Source organism: Sapajus apella, unplaced genomic scaffold (genome assembly GCF_009761245.1).
Source record: "Sapajus apella isolate SASKATOON/1434 unplaced genomic scaffold, GSC_monkey_1.0 scaffold21, whole genome shotgun sequence".
In the NCBI taxonomy this organism is placed as follows: domain Eukaryota; kingdom Metazoa; phylum Chordata; class Mammalia; order Primates; family Cebidae; genus Sapajus; species Sapajus apella.
The window spans coordinates 19,652,638-19,675,901 of record NW_022436961.1 but is presented as its reverse complement, the minus strand read 5'-3'; the positions used below and the strand labels follow the sequence as shown (position 1 = coordinate 19,675,901).

The 23,264-nt window shown below is 38.1% G+C and overlaps 1 protein-coding gene across 1 annotated transcript; it reads left to right on the top strand.

Moving 5' to 3' along the window:
- The first annotated feature begins 2,413 nt into the window (after positions 1–2,413).
- On the top strand, positions 2,414–12,915 carry FGF20 (fibroblast growth factor 20). Its single transcript, XM_032288351.1, has 3 exons — positions 2,414–3,789; positions 9,471–9,574; positions 12,019–12,915. Exons 1-3 carry the CDS (start codon positions 3,504–3,506, stop codon positions 12,262–12,264), a joined length of 636 nt encoding a protein of 211 aa, XP_032144242.1. The 5' UTR covers positions 2,414–3,503; the 3' UTR covers positions 12,265–12,915.
- Positions 12,916–23,264: the final 10,349 nt, after the last annotated feature.

Below are 23,264 nucleotides of genomic sequence, written 5' to 3'. Positions count from 1 at the left end.
CTGTTGCTAATATTTTATAATTATAAATAATCAGTAATATGCAAATATACTCTTATTTTATTGGGGGTATAAATCATGACTGTTAAAACAGCTCTGTTTCTTTTTCTCAAATTAAACACATGTACAGACATCAATAGATGTGAACTCCTCATGTGTAAAAACAAAGATTCATGACAATATATCATCTGAAAAGCTATATAGAGATTATATGGTCTGGAAAACTGTAACTACATTTTGTGGAAGTAGAAGTTGTACCACATATTTGTATAACAGCAAGGCAAGTGTGGTCTCTAGGAAGCATAGGTAAAGTTGATTAGATTGCAATGTATACTTAAAAGCTGAATAATGCACTCTTGTAAAACACTCTTCAAAATTATTTAACTTCCCATGATATCATCACAGCATGTGCAAAAAAAAAATCTTTAGTGTTATCTTTTCCTGTCACATGACTAGTGCAAACAAAAGAAATCCTTATCTTTTTGTTTCTAGTCTGGTCCTTTATAAAACGGCATTAAGCACCATTCAAAACTTACACATTAAAGGTTTGGTTTGGCAAAAAAAGATTTATTTTGTATTTCAGACCAGTTATATTTGCTAAGTTATAAAGCAAAAATTTCACAACTAAAGTTGTCTAGCATGTTCTATGCATAGAAAACTATAGTTTTAAAACCACTTTCCTATATAATTTTACATTTAAGTCTCATAGCAACTCTAGGCATGGTGAACTAGGCTGAAGTTATACTCTCCTTATTTTACAAAAGAGAAAATAGAGGCATTTAGAGGATTTAGGGAAATTGCCCTGGGTGTTGGATTCTGGACTAAACTAGAATCTAGGACCATATTTTTTTCTTTATAAAGTCGGATGTGTCTATGTCATATGGTCACTGTGGTGATAAAATAAGGCAATACACACGTAAATACCAAGGTGTGCAAAGAGAAGGTGACTCTATTATGAAAGTATCTGAACTTTCATGACTATAAGAAATTCCCCATATTTTATATATGTATATATACATATATATAAGAAATGCAAGAGATTTGAACAGTCTAAGAGCTATAGCTCACAGGACTAAAATGTTCATGTGGGAAACTAGTTTATAGACTGAACTAGTACCTCTAGAAGCAGGTGATGATAATATATATCCATTGTGGAATAATTAACAGCATTATATGTTGCACAGAACTTAGACCTTGAAACAAACCTCATTAAAAGGCACTTGATCTAAGTTTAAAACCTTTAAGTATCTCCTCTTTAAAAGTGATCAATGGATGTACTGGCTACTTCAGTTATCCTGCTATGAGATTCACACAACTTTGATCTAACTTTCTTTGATTTAACACTGCAATTAAGAAGATTTGGTTCAAAGTTAAAGCTCATTGGTTGATGTTTTACACTGATGTGATAATGTTTACACAGATGTGCTTTGAAATCTTGATTATGGTGGATTTGGGGTCCTACCACAAGACAGACTGCTGTTATTTGAAAGGTAAAATAATATGACATTTACCTGATACAACCTTTAAAACAGACTTAGCAATATACATTTCTAAAGTGATTTATCTGTTTATTGTCATTAGCCAGTGTTTTTGTTTTATTTCATATCTATCAACAGTAAATCACTTGCTTTAAGAACTCTTTTATAACTTGGTTGCACAGGGTCAGTACTTAGGCCTGTAGTGATGAAAATGTGTAACTATACCCACTTTACAGCACCTGCCAATTAGTTAGAAAAAAATACTTCAGAGCAAATAAAATAAACCAGTCAAATCCAACTGAGCTCCCAGGTTTAGGCTTTTGTGGAACAGACCACGAAACAAGCCTGAAAAACTAATCTTCAGCGATTCCCTAAAAATTTTGCTTAGAGGTAGCATAAATCTGCCCAGTGATTCTCAACTCTTCTGCCACTGAAAAAATTTAACAGAAAGATCTTGAATTTAGCTAGCTGTGCAAAACCAGTTTCAGCATTTCAATGGACATGTATCTAGCTTCTTTGCTTCCATGGTTTTTGATTTTAAAAATATGCACAAAGGCTCTTCAATTTTACCAGTAACTTTTGAAGTCTCGAAACACATCAAGCATCAAGACTATTTCCATTGAGTTATTTTTAGATTTTGTAATTAAAATGTAAACAAAAACTCTAGCTTTTACAAAAATGCAACTAAGTAAAACAGGAAAGTGCTCTTAGATTGTATAAGGGCCCAAGAGGCCACTCATCATTTATGACAATATTCTAGATCTTCATTTTCTATTCATGGCAAAATATAGGAATGTAAACCATTTCTTTCCAATCTATTTGGATTTACTCTAAACCCTTTGATTCATGATTATATTGTTATTTTATGCTAATTAGAAGTTCATGACCTTAGCACACAATTAAAAATACATATGTGTATATATATACATATATATGACAATATTGGTTATATTATGTGCTGAGTAAAGATAAACATTAAAGGGAAGTTGTAAAGGGGGGAGGGAGGGTGTTCCTTACCTAACCTTGATTATGAAAAGAAAATCCCCCATCTAAATGATAAAAGAGTAATGTTTGTACATTTTATTAGTGTTTTAAAATTAGTGAGTTAAACTGTCAAAGCTTTGATTTTTCTTTCATGTGTGTCTGGGCAGGTCTGCAAGCCTCAGGTAACGCCCTTTTTCCTTCTCCCTGGCTTACCTTTCTTTGCACCTGTCCACTGCAGGCTCCCAGCGGCTCCCAAGGAGTCCAATTCTCCTCTTCTTTTTCCTCCTACCAATGCCCTCCTCTCTCTGTCTCTCTCTCTCTCTCTCTCTCTCTCTCTCTCTCCCGCCTTCCCTCCTCCTCCCTTCCTCTTCTATATACCTGCCAAGTTGGGCTCTTTTTAGCGCAGATCTATCACTGCAAAGCTCACATCAAAGGCGGTTGCAGGGCCGCAGATGAACAGCATCACCACTGTCCCAAAGACAACCCCAAAGAGGGGCCTCGACTGCGCCTCCTCGAAGTTGCTGGCTGGATTTGGCCAAGTGCAGGAATGATTTTTGCCAGGGCATGGATGGAGAAGAGCCAAGGGCCTCTTTTGGTCACTTCCGAAGAGCAAAAACGTGTTGAGAGGAGGCCGGTTTAAGATTTCAAACAGAACCTCCCCAGCGCGCATGAAAGGACTTGATTAGCATATGTCAAGAGGACCCGCTTATATACTCGGTGTGTATGTACACAGGACTCTGATCTGATCAGTTTGCGGAGTTGGAGCCCCAGCCCCCAGCCCCAGTCCTAGTATTGGCAGCGGCAGCTATAGATACTTCGGCAGAGCCAGCAGCCGGCTCCCACCTACCCAAGGAGAGAAGATCGCTCCAAGACAGGGAGAGCTTCCCTGCCATTTCAGTGCAAAGTCCCTCCAGCGACCTCAGAGGAGTCACCGGGCCTTAACTTTTTGCGCTCGTTTTGCTATAATTTTTCTCCATCCACCTCCATCCCACCCCCGCAACACTCTTTATTGGGGGGGTTTTTGTGTTCCGGATCTCCCCCTCCATGGCTCCCTTAGCCGAAGTCGGGGGCTTTCTGGGCGGCCTGGAGGGCTTGGGCCAGCAGGTGGGCTCGCATTTCCTGTTGCCTCTTGCGGGAGAACGGCCGCCCCTGCTGGGCGAGCGCAAGAGCGCAGCGGAGCGGAGCACCCGCGGCGGGCCAGGGGCTGCGGAGCTGGCGCACCTGCACGGCATCCTGCGCCGCCGGCAACTCTACTGCCGCACCGGCTTCCACCTGCAGATCCTGCCCGACGGCAGCGTGCAGGGCACCCGGCAGGACCACAGCCTCTTCGGTACGTACCAGCATCCCGACCCCACCCCCACCCGCGCCCCAGCTGGGATCCTCGTCCCCTCCCCGTGCACCTCCCTGCCAAGGGCGTCAGCACTGCGCGGAGCCCGGAGCTCCCCTGGACCCATCCGGTGCAAGTTGCAGGCTGGGGCTGAAGGGCGGGCCAGAGCAGGCACCGGCAGAAATTTTCCTGCCCGTTTGTCGCCGCAGCCTCTAGCCGGGCAGCAGCTCCAGACACTGGGGGCGGCAGGGGAAAGGGTGGGCGCTCCGCAGGCTCCTTCCTGCCTTCTTCCCCTTGCTCTTCCCACTGCCGGAGACACCAAGACCTGGTGCACTAGGCATCACAGTTCTGCACTGCTTACCTCGCAGGCAGTGTAAAAAAAAATCCCTATATGTTTTTCTCCGATTTCCTTTCTCATTTTCCCCCATGCCTTCCACTTTACAAAAATTAAGTACAGGAAAAACTGCGGTTCTTTAAGCTTGCCCCACTGTTACGCAGCTGATTATGCACCCGGGGCTGCTGCTTGCCCAGGTCGTCGCTCTTGGCCTGGGTGGCGAGCCTTTACGCGTCTACCTAGAGACCTGCAAATGTTCACCCAAAGAGGTAGCAGATTAACTTTGCGTGGGCAGCTTCGCTACCGTCGGGCTCACCTGTCTGAGATTCTCTGAGCGCCTAAGTTCCACCTGGCTGAGAAAAGAAAAGGAATGGGGGAGGGGTGGCGGAGGGGGAAGACTGCCGGGCTACTGAGCATGCCCAGTTTTTCAGCCAGGCTCCTCTTTAGAAATTGTGCAACCTGAAAGCAAGGATCTTGGTGTTGACCTTAGGAAAGAGGAAATGGGAAAGCGAAAGAAGATATGGGTGAGAACACAGAGGGACGTATTTCAGAATACCTCCAGCAGTGCCTAGGAAGAGAAGGGGTTAAAAGAAAGAAACAAGCAAACGATTTTTAAGGCAGTGTCTGTTAAGGTACTAGATTGGGAGGGTCTCTCCTGTTAATGACTTCCTAACTAGCTGTGTAACTAGAAAGTGCCCTCATCAGTCTGAGGCTTCTTTTCTGTACAAAGATGGGGTTAAATTATATGACCTCTTTTAGGTGCTCTCCGGTTCTAATATCCCAGGATCTTTCCCCCATAGCTGAAGTTTCCATTCTATTAGAGTTAACCTGCAAGCAATCTCAAAGGATTTTGATCCTCAGATATCACTGGAAAAATTCATTACATTTTAAAAAAAGATTCCATTAATTTGTCAGCCACTATCCGTAGTGCAATAGCATTCTTTGAGAATCCACCCATCTCTGAATGGCCCTCTCTTATCTCATCCTCACTGCCTTGTTCTTATAATTATTCCTTTCTTGGCTTGTAGGACTCATTAAAACTTTGGAGAAGTGTAAATCTCAGTTTGATGGGGGCATTTGTAACTCTAGATATAGAAATAAGCATGTGGTGGTCGTTTGGTAGCACTTAAAGGCTTAGAAAATTAACTTTTTAAAACCCACATGTTTGCGGCTTCCACTGATCTCTTCCAAATTCCCATTGACCATCAGTCAAGAGTGTCATGACCTAGTGGCCAACCTGAGGTCACTTTTAGAAAGTGGTTTTTAAATTGAGGAGGCTTGAGTTTTTTAAACTCCTGGCCTCGGGCAATCTTCCTGCCTTGGGCTTTCCAAAGTACTGGGATTACAGGCATGAGCCACCATGCCTGGCCCTGAAGGACTTTACTGATACCAGGTGGCTCAGTTCTCTTGCCTTTAAAGATGACTTCACTCCACGCATTACAGAAAAATCTTCCAACTACCAGAAAGATTTAGAAATAAACACAAATATGATAATACTTAAAGGCAGAGCAGGTAGAAGTTAAGCTTAGGTAATATTCAGACTTTCACCCTGGAATACACAGTGTAGTCTTGGAAATTCTACTTTTAAGACACTTGTAATTATTAAACTATAATCGCCTCAATAACAGAAGAAAAATAGGTCTTTTCTGCTTTGTGTCTATTTATAAGACTGACCCTATGGGGAGAGATAAGTAAATATTTGTAAACTTGTTAACATTCATTCATGGCATTTAATGGCATTTCTTTAGGAATGGAAGTTGCATATCAGAATTATCCTGCTAGCACATTTTGTTTTTGCTAAACTTGTGTTAATTATTTAGTAGTTGCAAAAAAAAAAAAAAATAAAAATGACAGATTGAATTTGTGCCAGTGTAAGTCACTCTATAGTGGGAGGCTATGTATAGGAACAAAATACTCACTGTTAAACAAAAGGAAGATAACCTAGATTACTCTGGGAACCAAAAGGAGTGAATGGCCTCCTTATGACATATTATAGTGTATTCTAGTGGCCTTCAATAGCTTCGACATCATAATTTACTCTGAGAGAGTGTAGGTAAGAAGAAAATTTATGTTCAACCTATTGTATGCTTCTGTTTGTTTGCCTTCTTTTGCTAGTGCTTCAGTTACTATTAAATTATTTTTTAATTTTTAAAAAACTCTTATCTTTGTTATCAGAGTGACAATTTTGAAAAACTCAGGGATGGCTATTTGAGATTTAAAGGAAATAACTTTATTTTTTTTGCCAATTTTATACTAATTTGGTCATACCTCTGTATTTATAATGGAGGTTTTCTGCACAGTAGTACAGTAGGAAGACTTTAATACGTAAACATGGAATCATTTCTTAAAAAAAAAAAGTTTAGCCTGAGATCAAACATATTTCTTTAAAGGCTTTTCCTTTATTCTCCACTATTCTCCATAGATTTGTCTGATGTGGTTGCATTGTGGGTTGACTCACCTGTTTATTATGATTATTAAAAAGGCTGGCTTTGAAAGTGATACCAGAAAGACAAAGTACCTCCAAGCCTTTTTATGGGACACTGGGCATTAGAAAATCTATCTAAAATCTGTGATTACCTCTTAAGGAAAGTTTTTCATGTCTGCTCTTTGTAAAGGAATTAGCTTGGTTGCCACCTCATATTCTGAATAAGAAAGACTTGTCAAATCTCATTTAAGAATCAAATGATTACAAATTACTATGTGGTATACTATTTCCTCAAGGAGAAAAAGGATCAGAATTTAAAAGTGTGACTAAAAAACGCGTAACCTTTTTCCCATCAGTCCCATGAGCCATTGCCAAATTATTTATGCCTGGTTATATATAAGGTTTTGAATATTGTTTAATTAAGTTAAAACTATTGCATATAATTATTCTAAGAACATATGTAATCTTTTGTCTTTCTACAACTGCATATTTTTTGGCAAGATGACAGCATTAAGATAAGAATTAAAGTATAGGTGGTTTACCTTTTAGTTTTCCAAGAAAAATGAACACTTTGTGAGATCTGTTAGATAATTAGCTTATATGGAAATTAAAGCTTTATTTTATTGTAGTTGAAAACTTATTCCATTCTACATTCTAATCACTTAATCAGTTCCTGTTCTTTGCAAGACAAGAGAATCTTAATGTTAATCAGATACTTAAAGGGAATTAAGTTGCATTTCAGCTACAGTACACTTTTTAATTTGAATGTAACATTCAATACGAAGTAACTATACATTTGTAATTATATCCTGAATGAAATTACATTAATATATATATTTTCTGCCAATTATGTTTTGGGCCTATGTTTTTGTATCTGTCAGGACTCTTTTGCTAATGAACTTGGCTGTGAGTTTGATTTTCCTTCACTCCCCACCTCTGTATTTGTCATTATGATGGCTGTCCCATGGAGTCTGAGCCTTCTTGCTATATCTTATCTTCTTTCTACGTTAGGCTTTCAATGAGGGATCCTGGCTCTTTCAAGCCACTTAGAGACTATTTAGCAGAGTATTGTTGCTGTAAGATCCTTGATAGCTCTAGTGTTCTACATGATCTCCTAATAGTTTGAAAGAGCTCATTTGTCTTGGTAAGAATCTATGTTTCTGCCAAAGAGTGAATTAGGCTTTGGATAGAATAGAGCCCTGCATATCAGCAAATAGTCAGATTCTGTACTTTCCCTTGGCCTTGGGAGTATCACGTGTCCAAACAGGAACTTGTACAATAAATCAAGAAATGACTTAAGAGCAAGAGTCAGGCTAAATGGTACACATTTATACTGTTTGTAGAGCTCAGGATGGGGTGAAGGGGTGAAGGTAGTATGCTATTGAGGAAGGTAGCTCCAAGCATAGAAAGCACAGCTATGCTTTTTCAGCAGAGTCAAAGAGGGAAGAATGAGACAAAGGCATTAGTCCAAAATTTAGTGTGTGCAGAAAAAAAAAAGGGTGATTCAGAGGGAGACATTAAGTGTGTAGTTTTTAAACTATGGTGTATCAGCATATTTAGGGAAGAGTTTTTGCTCTTAGTTTATCTACTGATAAATGGAAATAATTCTAGAAAGTTATTGATAGCAAATCTACTTGCATGCTAAATTCATTATATTTGGCTGTTAAATTTAATGAATTATAAAGTCCTTTTTCTTCTCTGAACTATGCAATTTGATTTTAAAAATTATATAGCAGGAAACATAGCATGTTATGTAATCTATAAAGTCTTGAAACTACTGTCTTGTCCTCAAGAAACAGTGTCCTGAAGAAGAAACTGAATTAGGGCTGAGAATGGAAGTTTAAGTATCAGTTCTACCAGTTACAAACATCATGTCCCTTAGGCAAGTCAGTAAACCTTTCTGAGCCTTAGTTTCTTTATATGTAATATCGGGATAATAATATCTTCTCTATTTGTTTTAAGGGCTTGTTTTTTAAGTCCAGATGAGAAAATAGAAATAGATACCCTTTATTAACTATAAATCACTGTTAATACCCAATAAGGGATGCTGCTACTCCTAGAAACAGATTGATATGATTTATTGTAAATAAAAACAAACAATGAATAGAAAATGGTTACAATTAACTAAGGGGATCATGGAAAACTGAGAATACTGCTATTATAAACAATTTCTAATAATAATAGCTTCCATTTGTTGAATGCCTAAATGTATGTGCAGAAAAAAATCCTCACCCATCTCCTTTAGGGAGGCATTTTATCCATTTTGCATATGAGGAGATTAAAGTTCAAAGAAGACAAATGACTTGCCTACTCAGTTAGTAAGTTCCTGAACTGGATTTTAAACGCAGCTCACTCTGGTGTAAGGTTTCACATCCTTCATATTATGCCACTGTTGTAGGACTTTCTCCTTAGTTCAGTTAAAAGCAGACGTCCTTGTCACATGACCAGAAAAGAGTAGGCTCATGGACACGTAGAAGGATGAGAAAAATGGAATTTATTGGACAAAAAGAAGAAAAAAATAAGCAAAGCAAGAGAGGTTCCTGTTACCAGGCCCCCATCTCACAGATTGAATCCCAGGTTACCACCCGGTTACAGGAAGGGCCGGGTGTCTCCCTGTTGCAAAGCACGTGAATTTCCCAAGACTCCATCCCGTTGTCCCAGTGCACTGGCTGGTCAGAGGTTCTCTGGGGTCCCCTTTATACTTGGCTCATCACATATGATGAGCAATTTTTTTCTTTTTTTGTCTTTTTTTCATCTGCCATAAAATAATTGCCTAGCTGTTTCCAGTTTACAGAGGACTTCTACGTATGTATCATTATATTAACAATAATGGCCAATTTCTGTTACTATTTGGAAGATTTTTGTTAGTTATATGCTCATTCATAAATATAAAACAATGTTTTTGTAAATTGTTCACATATGCAGGTATTTTGGAATTCATCAGTGTGGCAGTGGGACTGGTCAGTATTAGAGGTGTGGACAGTGGTCTCTATCTTGGAATGAATGACAAAGGAGAACTCTATGGATCAGTATGTATTATTTCTATTTTTTATTATTGTTGTAATTCTTAAAATAATGACTATCCTATATGTAATTAAAATGTCTACCAATAATGTCTGTTAGAAGAATATCAAATATACTTATGTAGAAATTAGAAATCTATATCCTGCTAAATCTCCATGTGTCTGGGCAAGAGTCTAGTAACCCAGTTATATTTTTAAAATCCCCAACCATTATTGATATTGATATTTGGCTGTTGTATTTAATGAATTATAAAGTGCTTTTTCTTCTCTGAACTATACAAGTTAATTTTAAAAATTAAAATTTTAAAAATTTGCCTTCAGCTCACTAGCTCTTCCTACACATTATTTTCAGTCTTTCTAGTTTCCTCTGTATTTTGATCATTCCCTCCAGAGACAGAGTTAAATGGGAGAATTTTTTTTCTTGCCATGTTAGACTCTCTCACCTTTATGTTTATTTAAGGTAAACTTTCTCTACCTGTTATCATCTTCCACAGCTAAATATACACCACTTACTTGCTGACCTTTGTATGTAGAAAATAAGTGAATAAAGTTGTGAGATACTGCAAGTACCAAGAGAAGATGGCAGACACACTGGTTCTTCTATGCCTGTAGTCTTAAAAATTACCACAGCCATGGGCTCACTCAAAGTTGTATTGGGCAATTTTTAACTTGCTGCTATGGATAAGTGCATGTCTGTGGGTCTACTATGAAAGTTTAAATATGGTACTTAAGTTATATTTTTCAGGTTAATATTTCATCAGTATAAGTTTTATTTTTAGAACAAAGCTGCAATAGCAATGTCAGAATTTAAATAACAGGACAATATAATACTCTACCTAATACAACAATATGAATATTTCTCTTTCATTGTTAACATTTTTTATTTGTACACCCTTGCTTATATGCTTTTATAAGAATTGGTAAGATAAAAATACATGCCAGTATCCCACACCTCTTTTTATGTGAACAATCTTCTCGAATTGAAGTCTCTGTAATTATTTTTATGATTAAGCAGATGGCACTATCTAGTGCCTTCTTTTTTCTTAAAAGATCAACTGGAACCACAGTATTCAGTTAGAGTCTTAATATGCACTGAGAAAAATTGGTGATGATATTGAAATAGACAAATATCTGTCCTTTGTAAGGGTAAAACTTGTTTTTTTTTCTAGGCTTCCTGTCAGGTCAGAACAAAGAAAAACAACGCACAGTATGATAATCATAAGTGTAGAATTATAGTAAAATTAATAGAATTACAATAGAAAAAAATCATGCATACAATATTCATGTATATGTTAGATTTAAAAAAAGCAACTGTGGTTTATCCCTTAGGACAATATACAGTCCATTTTGAAAAGATGATAAGTCACTGGACTTTTATCTTAGTAGTAAGAGATCCAGGTAAAAGTTAATCATGGAGAATGTATCATTAGACAATTTAGTAAGTTCATAAAGAGAAGATATATGATTTGGAGTGATGATCTTGAATTTGGAATTTGTTTCTTAGCAAGATCTTGAAATGTTCCAAGGTGAGAATAGAGGCTTGATAGGTAGAACTCTAGCATCTAATGATGGAAAAAGGTAAACTACAGGTCTGCTTGGTAGTGATAGTGATAGTAGGGTGATAATATGGGACATGAGAAAATTCAGGGTATTTGTTAAGTATTTGAAAATAAAATTGGGAATTGACATTTGACTTAAAGTTCTTTAAAGGAGGGGTCACCACCCCTGGGCTATGGACTGGTACAAGTCAGTGGCCTGTTAGAAACTGGGCTGCACAGCAGGAGGTGAGCAGCAGGCAAGTGAGTGAAGCTTCTTCTGTATTTGCAGCTGCTCTCCATTGCTCATATTACCACCTAAGCTCCGCCTCCTGTCAGATCAGTTGCAGGATTAGATTCTCATAGGAGCATGAACCCTATTGTGAACTGTGCATGCAAGAGATCTAGGTTGCATGCTTCTTATGAGAATCTAATGCTTGATGATCTGTCACTGTGTCCCATCACCTCCAGATGGGACTGTCTAGATGCGGGAAGACTAGCACAGGGATCCCACTGATTCTATATTATGATGAGTTGCATCATTATCTTTTTATATATTACAATGTAATAACAATAGGGATGAAGTGCACAATAAATGTAATGCGCCTGAATAATCCTGAAACCATTCCCCCTCCTCCTCCTGGTCCATGGAAAAATTGTCTTCCACGAAACTGGTCCCTGATGCCAAAAATGTTGGGGACTGCTGCTTTAAAGTATACTGCCAGATGAAGTCACTTGTATGAAAAATGAGAGATAACATATGAACTAAAACAAAGCAAAACCAGTTTAACCTTTTTCTTTCTTTGACAAGGATGTAGTGATAGGCAAATAAATGAAAATATAGAGTTAAAACTTGTAAAGAAATTATCTCAAAGGTATTTTTTTAAAAAATAATAGTTATCTTCTCTGTTTCAGGAGAAACTTACTTCCGAATGCATCTTTAGGGAGCAATTTGAAGAGAACTGGTACAACACCTATTCATCCAACATATATAAACATGGAGACACTGGCCGCAGGTATTTTGTGGCACTTAACAAAGACGGAACTCCTAGAGACGGTGCCAGGTCCAAAAGACATCAGAAGTTTACACATTTCTTACCTAGACCAGTGGATCCAGAAAGAGTTCCAGAATTGTACAAGGACCTACTGATGTACACTTGAAGTGTGATAGTGACTTTATGAAAGAGTCAAACCACAGCTATTCTTTTTTTATCACAGTTCCCATCATAAATAATAACCCAAGAAGACTTTCAGAATATTAGAGTCTATTTTCTACTGGGAGGCTGAATTTGGAAAGAATATTGAAAAAAAAACAAAAAAACATTTTGACCAGAAATAGATGATGATCACTCTTTATAGTTGGATTAAGTTCCCTTAGATACATTGGCTCAGTCCTTACCAGTAGACTGAAGCCAATAATCTGTCAAGTTGTGGATAATGGGAACCCCCACATGGTTGCTGCTGGTGCCTCACCTCTCTGCATTATGTTTACTTTAAGATTTATGTTAACAATAGAGACTTCATGTTGAAGAAATGGATTGACTTAGTTAGCCAAGACCATTGCTACATATATTCTGAGGACCTTGTAGAATTCACTGGCTATGGCATTATATGTTAAAACTAAAGAAAACAAAACCTGAGTGAAACTATGAACTATGAAACATGCCATACCAAGACAGAACGTTTTTTAAAAGAATGGACCTATTTATACATTTTCAATTTGAAAATATTTATTATATATTTATTTATTAAAGAGTTTATTTTTTACTGGGATATGAAGATAATACAAAGAGTAAAAAACAACAAACGTTTCTTTATTGTGCCATTACTTTATTGTGGTGTCTTGCTTTGTAAAGAAGACATTACTATACCACATTAACCATACAGATTTTGAATTTCTTTTTAAAAACATAGGGTAGATTATATTTTTTATGCAATCAATTGCCTTGCCTTCTAAATGTAACATTGGTTCCTTTTGGCCTAGAAAAATGCTTTACTGATTTGTATTCAACACACATTCAAAAGGGAATTAAACATTTTAATTTAATGTTTTGACTTGAAAGTTCTCCTATATATATAGCATTTTAAAAAATGACAAAATTCTAAATGTCCTAGAGAAAGACTTTGTTATTTAAAGAACTTCTAATGTTGAAAAGTATTGAACATTACAGTCAACTTATGTTTACTTATTTTTTTAATTCAGTGTGGCAAAGACCATTTCTTTCACCCAGTATGACTGTAGAAAGAATGAGTCTTTGTGGCACCTCCATTAACAATGGTAAGTCCCCATCTACCTGAATCTGGTATTCTTGTCGTTATATCTGTTATTTAGCCATTTATTTAGTGAAGATTTTTTTTTTTTAAATTTCCTTTTTTAATTAATTTTTTTTTTTTTGGTAGAGGTAGAGTCTTGCTATGTTACCCAGTCTTATCTCAAACTCCTGGCCTCAAGTGATGTTCCCACCTCAGCCTCCCAAAGTGTTGAGATTATAGGTGTAAGCCACCATGCCTGGTACAGCAAATGTTCATTAAAGGCTACTATACACCAGACACTGTGTTAGGCAGTAGGGGAAATGGGGTGATTCAGGTAGAGGTGGGCCCTATATCGTGGAGCCTAATGGCTGGTAGGAAAGACAGATAGTAAACAAATAAACAAACAAATAGCTTAATTACGAATTGTGATTTATTCTTTGAGGAAAAAAAGGTTCAGACAAAGAAAGAACAAATTAAGGATGAGTTAGAGAAAGCTTTTCTAGGGAGATGACATTTCTGATGGGCCCTAAAGGGTATGAAGGGGCTAGCCATGTCAAGAGAAGGATAAGAACCTTCCAGGGAGGAAGGATAAGAACCCGGGTGAGTCTGGGGTTCCTAAGACAGGAAATAGCTTTGTGGCTGGAGCTTAGTGAACTATTGGAAGAGTGGCGCAGATGAGTTTAGAAAGCTAAACAGATACAAATTCTGGTAGATTTGTAGAAGTTCTGAGGTTTTATTTCCTGGTTTTATTTATTTGTTACCAATGCCACCGCCCTCATGGTTGGGCATGTGGTCATGATAACAGGACCAGCTGCCACTCTTTACCAACCCAGAGAGCTGGGTAAGATATGGATTGCTGGCCTCTACCCCCAGAGTTTCTGATGTGTAGTTCTAGGGTGGGGTCTAAAAATTTTCTATCTCTAGTTTCACCTAGTTTCCTAGATGATGTTGACCCCATTTTGAGAGTTACTAGTCTGGAACAGTGTTTCTAACTTTTAATGTATATGTGAATCACCTGAAGGTTTTTATTAGAGGATGGTCTGGGATTTTGCCTTTTTATAATGTCCCAGGTGATGCTTGATGCTGCTAGATCTTGAAGCATACTTTGAATGACAAGACTATTACTTTAATGTCATCTTATTTCTTTATTCATTCACCTTCTCATACTTATATAAATTAATGCTGATGTGTGGGGTGAGAGGAGAGAGTTCAACATATGACTTTAATAAAGCTATATGTGAATCTGTGTGTATGTGAAGAGTTGGGTGTGCACTCAGGTGTGTATATGGGAGAGATAGAGAATGAAATGGTTTAGCTCAAAATCTCTTTGTTTTATGAATATAAAAAATAATAAAAGTTTAGCAGTAGTAATTTAATAATCTTCAAAATAACTCCATTTTTACTTTTATCTATAAACTAAAAAGGGAAAAAAACTACTTTTGGTTCAATGTTTGACATCCATAGTTAAAATACACGCCTTTAGGCAAGCATTAAGCAAATATTTTAAGTCTTTTGCAAAATGATGCTGGTGGCTAAACTTGTAACTATATATTGGCATCCATTCCTATGTCAGAAAAATAATTTGCCTTTGCTGAACTGACACTATTTGAAGAAATGATTATTGGGTATTCAAAGAGATTTTACTTGATACTACTAAATGGAAGTGATATGTGAACTTATTAATTAACTTATACATGGAGGGATAAGAAGAATTTATTATCAAAGCAAGATTTTGAAAATAATTTATTCTCAGGATGCTAGGGAGAGACATCATCTATTAGTTATTCTTCTTTTCTCTTTATTTTTATTTTCTTCATTTAAAATGTAATATTAGTAATTATAAATTAACTTACATTTTTCATTCTTTTTTTCTTGGAATATTAACTACCAATTGCCAAACTTCTCTATATTTTTTTGCAATGATAAGAGAAATCTTAGCACATGGGGATAGAGGAAACTCTTGGTCTGTTGATTATAAAAGATTTGGTTTTCAGACAAATGCAATGTTGAAACAAGGAATTTATTTTATTTATTTATTTTTTATTTTACTTTAAGTTCTGGGATACGTGTGCAGAAAGTGCAGGTTTTTAACATAGGTATACATGTGCCATGGAGGTTTGCTGCACCTATTAACCTCTGGGTTTTAAGCGCTGCATGCATTAAGTATTGGTCCTAATGGTCTCCCTCCCCTTCTCCCCCACCACCCGACAGGCCCGGGTGTGTGATGCTCCCCTCCCTGTGCCCATTGTTCTTGTTGTTTAACTCCCACTTAGGAGTGAGAACATGTGGTGTTTGGTTTTCTGTTCCTGTGTTACAAAACAAGAAATTTAAAGCCACCAATCGTTTGTGAGATTATAGATCTATCATACACTTAGAGTATCAAATAAGAAAGCCATTCAGGCTATCACTTACATTTATAATGCAGTTATGGCAATTTCCAGTTTTGTGAATTAGCTAATCATCAGAAATATCTCATATACACCAAAAGCCTGACTTCAATAGAAAAGTTGTTAGGCCTACAAATATAATGAGTACTCACTTAATGTTATTGATATATTCTTGGAAGCTGTGATATTAAGCGAAATGACATATAATGAAACCAATATATATTTTTCGAGACACAGTCTGCCTCTGTCTCCAGACTGCAGTGCAGTGGCCTAATCTCAGCTCACTGCAACCTCTGCCTCCTGGATTCAACCAATTCTCCTGCCTCAGCCTCCCTAGTACCTGGGACTACAGGTGCACACCACCACGCCCAGCTAATTTTATTTTTTTCGTCTTTTTATTAAAGATGAGGTTTCACTATGTTGACCAGGATGGTCTCGATCAGTCTCTTGACCTTGTGATCCACCTGCCTCAGCCTCCCAAAGTGCTGGGATTACAGGCATGAGCCACCATACCTGACCAATGCAATCAGTTTTACTGTGAGATAATTTATATAACATGGCTATGGCATATTTCTGATCTCAAAAATATCACCAAATCTCTGACTAAATCAAAATAAAAATTTAGAGCTGCATCTCTAAGCTTAACATTTTGTTGGGAAAGCAAGAATAGCCATGTAGATCTTTGTTATGTCCGAGAACAAAGAGAAGGTTAGAGGTTTCACAAAAAGGAGAAATGTTCTGTATCATTTTGAAAGAAGGTTCGATTGGCACTAGTAAAATGTGGGGAGCTGACAAGCTCTGACTGATGAGTGACTGCAGTGGATAAAGCTAGTCTTAGAGTCCTAACAGGTTGTTTCCGTAGCTATTAGATGAACTGGTTTTGAGTTACAGCAGGTAGTTTCAGCAGCCAGGATTTCAGAGAATTATATTCTTGGGGCAATGATTATATGCCCTGAGTTTTTTCTTCCCACTGGCTTCTTGACTCTGTTTTAGTTGGACATGACATGAATGACTCAGTTTATATGCTTAACTTTCACACTAAAGACCCAAAACACCTTTAATTTTGAACAATGAAATAAATGTGAGTCACACATACATTTAAGATAGATTCATTTAAAACATAATGTGATGCTGATTATTTACTCAATTTTTGGTGAATCAATAAATGACGGTTGTTATAGTGGTAGTAGGTTAAATCAAGGAATAAATGTTGGCAAAGCAAAATGTTTGGGAGCACCTCTTACCACCATGCAGTTCAGAAACAAACAATAAATGTGGTGGGCTTGCTGAGTACTTTCCTACGTCATCTATTGCCCTGTGCTGGCATGATTATTGTCTATTTGACAAATTTTTATTTTACAATAATTTGTATCCATTCATTCTTTTTTCAACTCTCTTATTCAAGTGCAGGGTCGTAAGTGGCTGGAGTATATTCCAGCAGCTGCAGAAACAAGGTAGGAACCATCCTGGATAGGATGTCATGCCACCCAGGGCACATTTATGCACGTACATACATACTTACACACATTCATACAGGGACCGCTTAGACATACCAATTAAACTCATGTGCACATTTTTGGGAAATGGGAGAAAACTGGAGTACCTGGATAAAGCCCATGCAAACATGGAGATAACGTGCCAACTCCACACAGACAGTGGCTGTGCTGTGGCACCATTTTCTCATCAACTTTATAATAAAATGACCTTGAATGAAATGATTTTATGTGAGGACCTGCTGCACATAATCTCTAATTTCTAATAATAAAAATTTAAAAGCCATTACATATTCTTGGTAAGTAAGAAGTTAGTCCGTTAAATAACCTTTATGTGTTCAGTGCATACTGCTTCCACTAGCCCAAATAATTGGGGGCAGCCAGTGACATTTAGTCCAAATTAATCTTGATTTCAAGATTCTGACAGTCAACAATCAGACTAATAAAAAAATTATGACCTCAAAGAGGACTGAGCTCTGTTGTTCCTAAGAGATACTTTTGGATCCTTTGGCATATATTTGCATTCTAAATCATATTTTAAAATTTTAAGTGGGAGTTTTTAGATGATCAATTACCCTAAAATATTGTTGACCCCTTATTGGGTTTTTTTTTTTTTTTTAAAGAGAGGGTTCTTAGTGAGATCTAATCTTTTCTAGCATAAGCACCAGTTTGAGAGACTCACACTGATAGGAGGAGGTTTGTAGGGCTATATTAGTTTTCCATTGCTATGTAACAAATTATAGCAAACACAGACACTTAAAACAACATCCATGTATTACCTCACAGTACTGTTGGTCAGAGGCCAAGAAGGCTTGTCTGGGTTCTCTGCTCAGGTTCTCTAAAATCAAACTTTTATACATTTTCAATGCCTTCCATTAATGTCTTCAAAACTGTTAATAACCAGGCAATGTTTTTGCACCCATGAATATTTAAGTTCACTTTAAGATATTTAAAGTTCACACTGCTTGGGGTGCAGGAGTTTTGTCTCCTTCAAATATATTTTTTGTATTGAATCCCCCTCCTCTGGTGGGGATGCTGTCTGTCTGCTCTTTCTGTTGGGCTGGGGAACCAGGTGGAATTACATCTACCCATTGCAGATGTCTGGAGTTGGAATACAGCACTTATTATTTGTGAAGCAATGAAGGAGTTGGCATGGAAAAGCTGATGTAGAAGTTAGAGGATCAGGTACATGCAAATGAGCTTTTAGTTGCTTGGAGCCAAATCTGAAAATCTCCATTGTAATGCAGGGCCATAACGTTTTCTGTCTAATACAACTAAACATTTTAGGGGCCAGATGGTGGATTTTAAAAGTTGTCCAGTTCTAGTGAGACTAATTATAACCTAAATTCTAGAGATAAATATAAGGCCCAGGTTGGCCAGTCTTACCTATAATCTTAGCCATATTTTTTATTTTTATTTATTAATTAATTTATTTTTGAGAAAGCATCTTGTTCTGTTGCCCTGGCTGGAGTGCCATAGCACAATCTTGGCTCACTACAACCTCCATCGCCTGGGTCCAAGCAATTCTACTGCCTCAGACTCCTGAGTTGCTGGGATTATAGGCATGCACTGCCACACTTGGCTAACTTTTGTATTTTTAGTAGTGATGGGGTTTCACTATATTGGCCAGGCTGGTCTTGAACTCCTGACCTGAAGTTATCTACCCACTTCTGTCTCCCAAAGTGCTGGGATTATAGGAGTCAGCCACTGTGCTTGGTTGGCCATAGTATTTAAGGATTGGCATGTGATCCAAGCAAGCCAAGTAAAGCCTGCCTGGTATTCCTGCTGAAACTCTAAGGAAAGATGGGTTCTCCCCTGAGATAGCAGGGATTTAGAACAATGTAAGTTTAGAACTTTACGTCCCCCTGTGCTGCCTTGAAGGCAAACCCCACCCAGAGCTAAAGCCAAAACTAAGGAAAGTAGAACAGATAGATAGGGAGGGACATGGAAGATTACTCCCAGGTCTTGAAACCTCATCAAGGAACTCCCAACATTGTTCTGACCAGATTTCAGAATTGCTATAAACAAGTAACTTCTTTGTACCTTCCATTTCTTTCTTTTTGAATAGAAATGTTAATAGCTTTTATGCCTATTCTATCATTGGGTGTGTTGGGGAAATAAAACTTGCCTTTTTAGTTTCATGGGGCCATAGATTGAGAAGAATGATGTGCTAGAATTTGTACCTAACTAATTACACCCCAGGAATCTCCTCCAAATCTACATCTGTTTTTTTTTTTTTTTTTTTTTTTTAATTTAAAATTGGCTGGGCGTGGTGGCTCATATCTGTAATCCCAGCACTTTGGGAGGTCAAGGCAGGTGGATCACGAGGTCAGGAGTTCAAGACCAGCCCGGCCAAGATGGTGAAACCCCATCTCTACTGAAAATACAAAAATTAGCTGGGCATGGCAGCAGAAACCTGTAATCCAGCTGCTTGGGAGGCTGAGTCAGGGAATTGCTTGAATCCGGGAGGCGGAGGTTGACTGCACTCCAGCCTGGTGATAAAGCAAGACTCCACCTCAAAAAAAGAAAAAAAAAACACCAAAAACCAAAAACAAACTAAAATTTATTTATTTTTTGTTCTTATGAATTTATGGGGTACAAGTGCAGTTTTGTGGCATGGATGTATTGTGTAGTGGTGAAGTCTGGGTTTTTAGTGTAGCCACGACCCCAATAGTGTACATTGAACCCATTTTCATCCCTCATCCCTTCCCAGTGTCCCACCTTCTAAGTCTCCAACGTCTATTATTCCACTGTCAATGCCATGCTACGTCTGATTAAGATAATGAAATTTTGGACTTTCATACGTTATAATGGGTTGATACTTTGGAGAAACTTGGGAGAGAGTGAATGTATTTTTTCATGCAAAAGGGACATGAATCATTGGAGCCAGCAGTGGACTGTAGTGGACAGATTCGAAAGTGCTCCTCTCTGCAGTCCCTGCCTTTTGGTGCCCATGCTTTTGTGTAATTCCCTGTGGGGCACTTGTGACGTACTTCCAGAAATAGAATACAGCCAAGGGGAGGGATGTCATACCTATGATCATACTGTTTAAGACTCTGCTTTGCTAGTCGATTTACTCTAGAGATTCATTGCTGAGTTGATGAAGTAAGCAGCCATGCTGGGAAAAGTAGGAGTGGTGAACTGCAGGTGGCCTCTAGGAGCTGAGAGCAGCCTTCAGTCAACAGAGAGCCCCAAGCTGGGGACCTCAGTCCTACAACAGCAAGAAATTAAATTCTGCCAACAATCTGAGTGAACTTGGGTTCACCATTCAAGCCTCAAGATAAAAATGCAGTCTTCTGGTTATAGATTTGTGAAACCCTGAGCTGAGGGCCCTGTTAAACCCTGCTTGAAATCCTGACACACAGAAACAGTGAGATAATCAATGCATATTATTTTAAGCCACTAAGTTTATAGTAATATATTTCACAGAAATAGGCAATACATACGTTTATTAATTCAAGGGAAAATTTATTTTTTATTTTTTTTTCTCTTGAGACAGAGTCTCTCTCTTTCTCCCAGGCTGGAGTGCAGTGGCACCGTTTTAGCTCACTGCCATCTCTGCCTCCTGGGTTCAAGCAATTCTCCTGTCTCAGCTTCCTGAGTAAGCTGGGATTACAGTCATGTGCCATCACATCTGGCTAATTTTTGTATTTTTAGTAGAGACGGGGTTTCACCATGTTGGCCAGGCTGGTCTCAAACTCCTGCCCTCAGGTGATCCATCTGCCTTGGTCTTCCAAAGTGTGGAACATTTATTGTTAATCATATAAAAGTTTAACAATAAACATTCTGAGTTATTTGCTGGTGTCTTTTTTTTTTTTAATTTCTACACTCTAAGCAATAGAGGCAATATGTCTTCATCTCTGACCCTAGCCTTGAAGCTATTACTCAAATGAAATGCATTCTTGGATATGTCCCATAATTGTGGCATGGTTACTTCTCTGCCTGAATGAAGTGGCTTAACTTCTTCCTTTATTACTGAGATGATGCTAGTGCTGATAATGATAACATTAAACCAAATTTAATTTTTTCTCACCTGGTGCACTAAGATAATCACTTCCTCTGCTTTTTAACATGAATATTGCAAAGGAACAGGTGTGTATGGTCTTTCATGATATAGAAAGATATCACATATTTGTTTCCAACTCTTTTATATGTTATTCAAATTATTTTTTTGGTGATTAAATGGTCCAGGCCTTGTTGGTACCATTCTCTTGGAACATTGGTCCATATTTTCCCAGATGAAGGCACTTTTGTCACATTGCAAATGGTCAAGAGTTCCTACAGCCTGTAAATGAAGGATTTGCCCTACCGTGTTCAACCCTCGATTTTTCTATTGACTGGGAATGAATGGATGCAATATTCTTTGAGTCATCATTTTATTTCATGTTTGGTCATTATCCAAAGTAAAATGAGTGAAGGGAATTTGTGTCTTTCTAATTTAATAACAGCCTAAAATAGGCAAAATAATGACACTTGGCCCATCAATAACAAGGGCACAAACTTCCAAGGCTGGACACTTCTACTGAAGCAGCTAGAAGACCATTCTTTACAAGTACTCAACTCATTATTTATTGGGACATTATATTCTTCATGTTTTCAAGTTTATTTAATTTTATTTCTAATGGCCTTTTCATCTAGTATTCAGTTTTTATAAGGTGGTTCTATTCCGTTCTTTTCCAACAAAGATATACAACCAGAAGCTGGGCCCAATTAACTTCAGACTTTTGGTTCCAGAGATTAGCAAAGATTATATCTTGGCCCTCAAGATATATGCCACTTTCCTCTAGTCAGAATACCCCCCAAATTAGGGTAGTTTGGTGAATATTATAATGTTTATTACCGTAATTGTTTAATGCATGTAATTCCTTGTCCCAATGTTAGATTGCACAGCCTTTTCCTATTGACAGATGGGACCCAGTATGACACTTCTAGATCTTTAGAATAAGTTGATGTTAAAAAAAAATTTTTTTGAGACAAGGTCTTGCTCTGTCATCCATGCTGGAGTTCAGTGGTACGATCATAGCCCACTTAAGGCTTAATCTGGGCTCAAGCTATCCTTTTTGCCTCAGCTTCATGGGTAGCCAGGACTACAGGTGTGTGCCACCATGCCACGCTAGTTTTTAAAACTTTTAGTAGAGATAAGGTCTAATTATGTTGCCTAGGCTGGTCTCAAACTCCTGAGCTCAAGCGATCCTCCTACCTCAGCCTCTCAAGGTGCTGGGATTACAGGCATGAACCACTGCACCCAGCCAATCCAAATATTTTTATGGAACTTACAACTAATACTATTTTAAGATTTCCAAGCTGAGGCTATTTACCAAGCCTACTGTAATCAGTAACGTGTACAGGGCTAAGGCTAAAGAAGCTGAAGCAGAGCAAGGGAGATACATATTTAATTAAATTAGCTCAACAGTTCTACTTCTTATTGAATAGAATATTTTTGCATGCCACACATGGATGTTGTAAGTTCCTTAACAGTTTATTTTTTCTTTTAAATGGCTGGAAATATACAGATAATACCATAATGTGATACTACATGAAGGAACAGTTTTGATCTGATAATGTTTACACCTAGTGAAGCAGGATATTTCCCTGATCCCTTTGCGGGACTTCTGAAGGGGTTGCTCTGTTTACTCAGCCCACAGCTTTCAACTCCTCATGGGAGAGAGCACGTGAGTGAATGAGGTGGGAACTGGAATACACAAGCATTGAAATCTGCTGGCTACTCTGGTGCCAGCAGGAGTGAACTCCATTCACTTCCGCCTGCTGCATTCCCCCGTCATGGGAGGGGGCATGCACTTGAATGGACACAGGAGCTGGGACAAGTGCTTTTGGGCATCTGTAGGGGCCAACTCTGTGCCAGCTTCTTGCAGTGTATTGGGGCTGGGGGTGCCTGTGACCTCTGAAGTCCCAGAGGGAGTGTTACAGTGCTCTTTTAGTTTTGCCACCCATGGATGGCTTAAGTGTTAACAGCTCAGTGGGCCCTCTGCCTTTTCACATGTGGAGGCTGCCTTCTACCAGTGAGGGC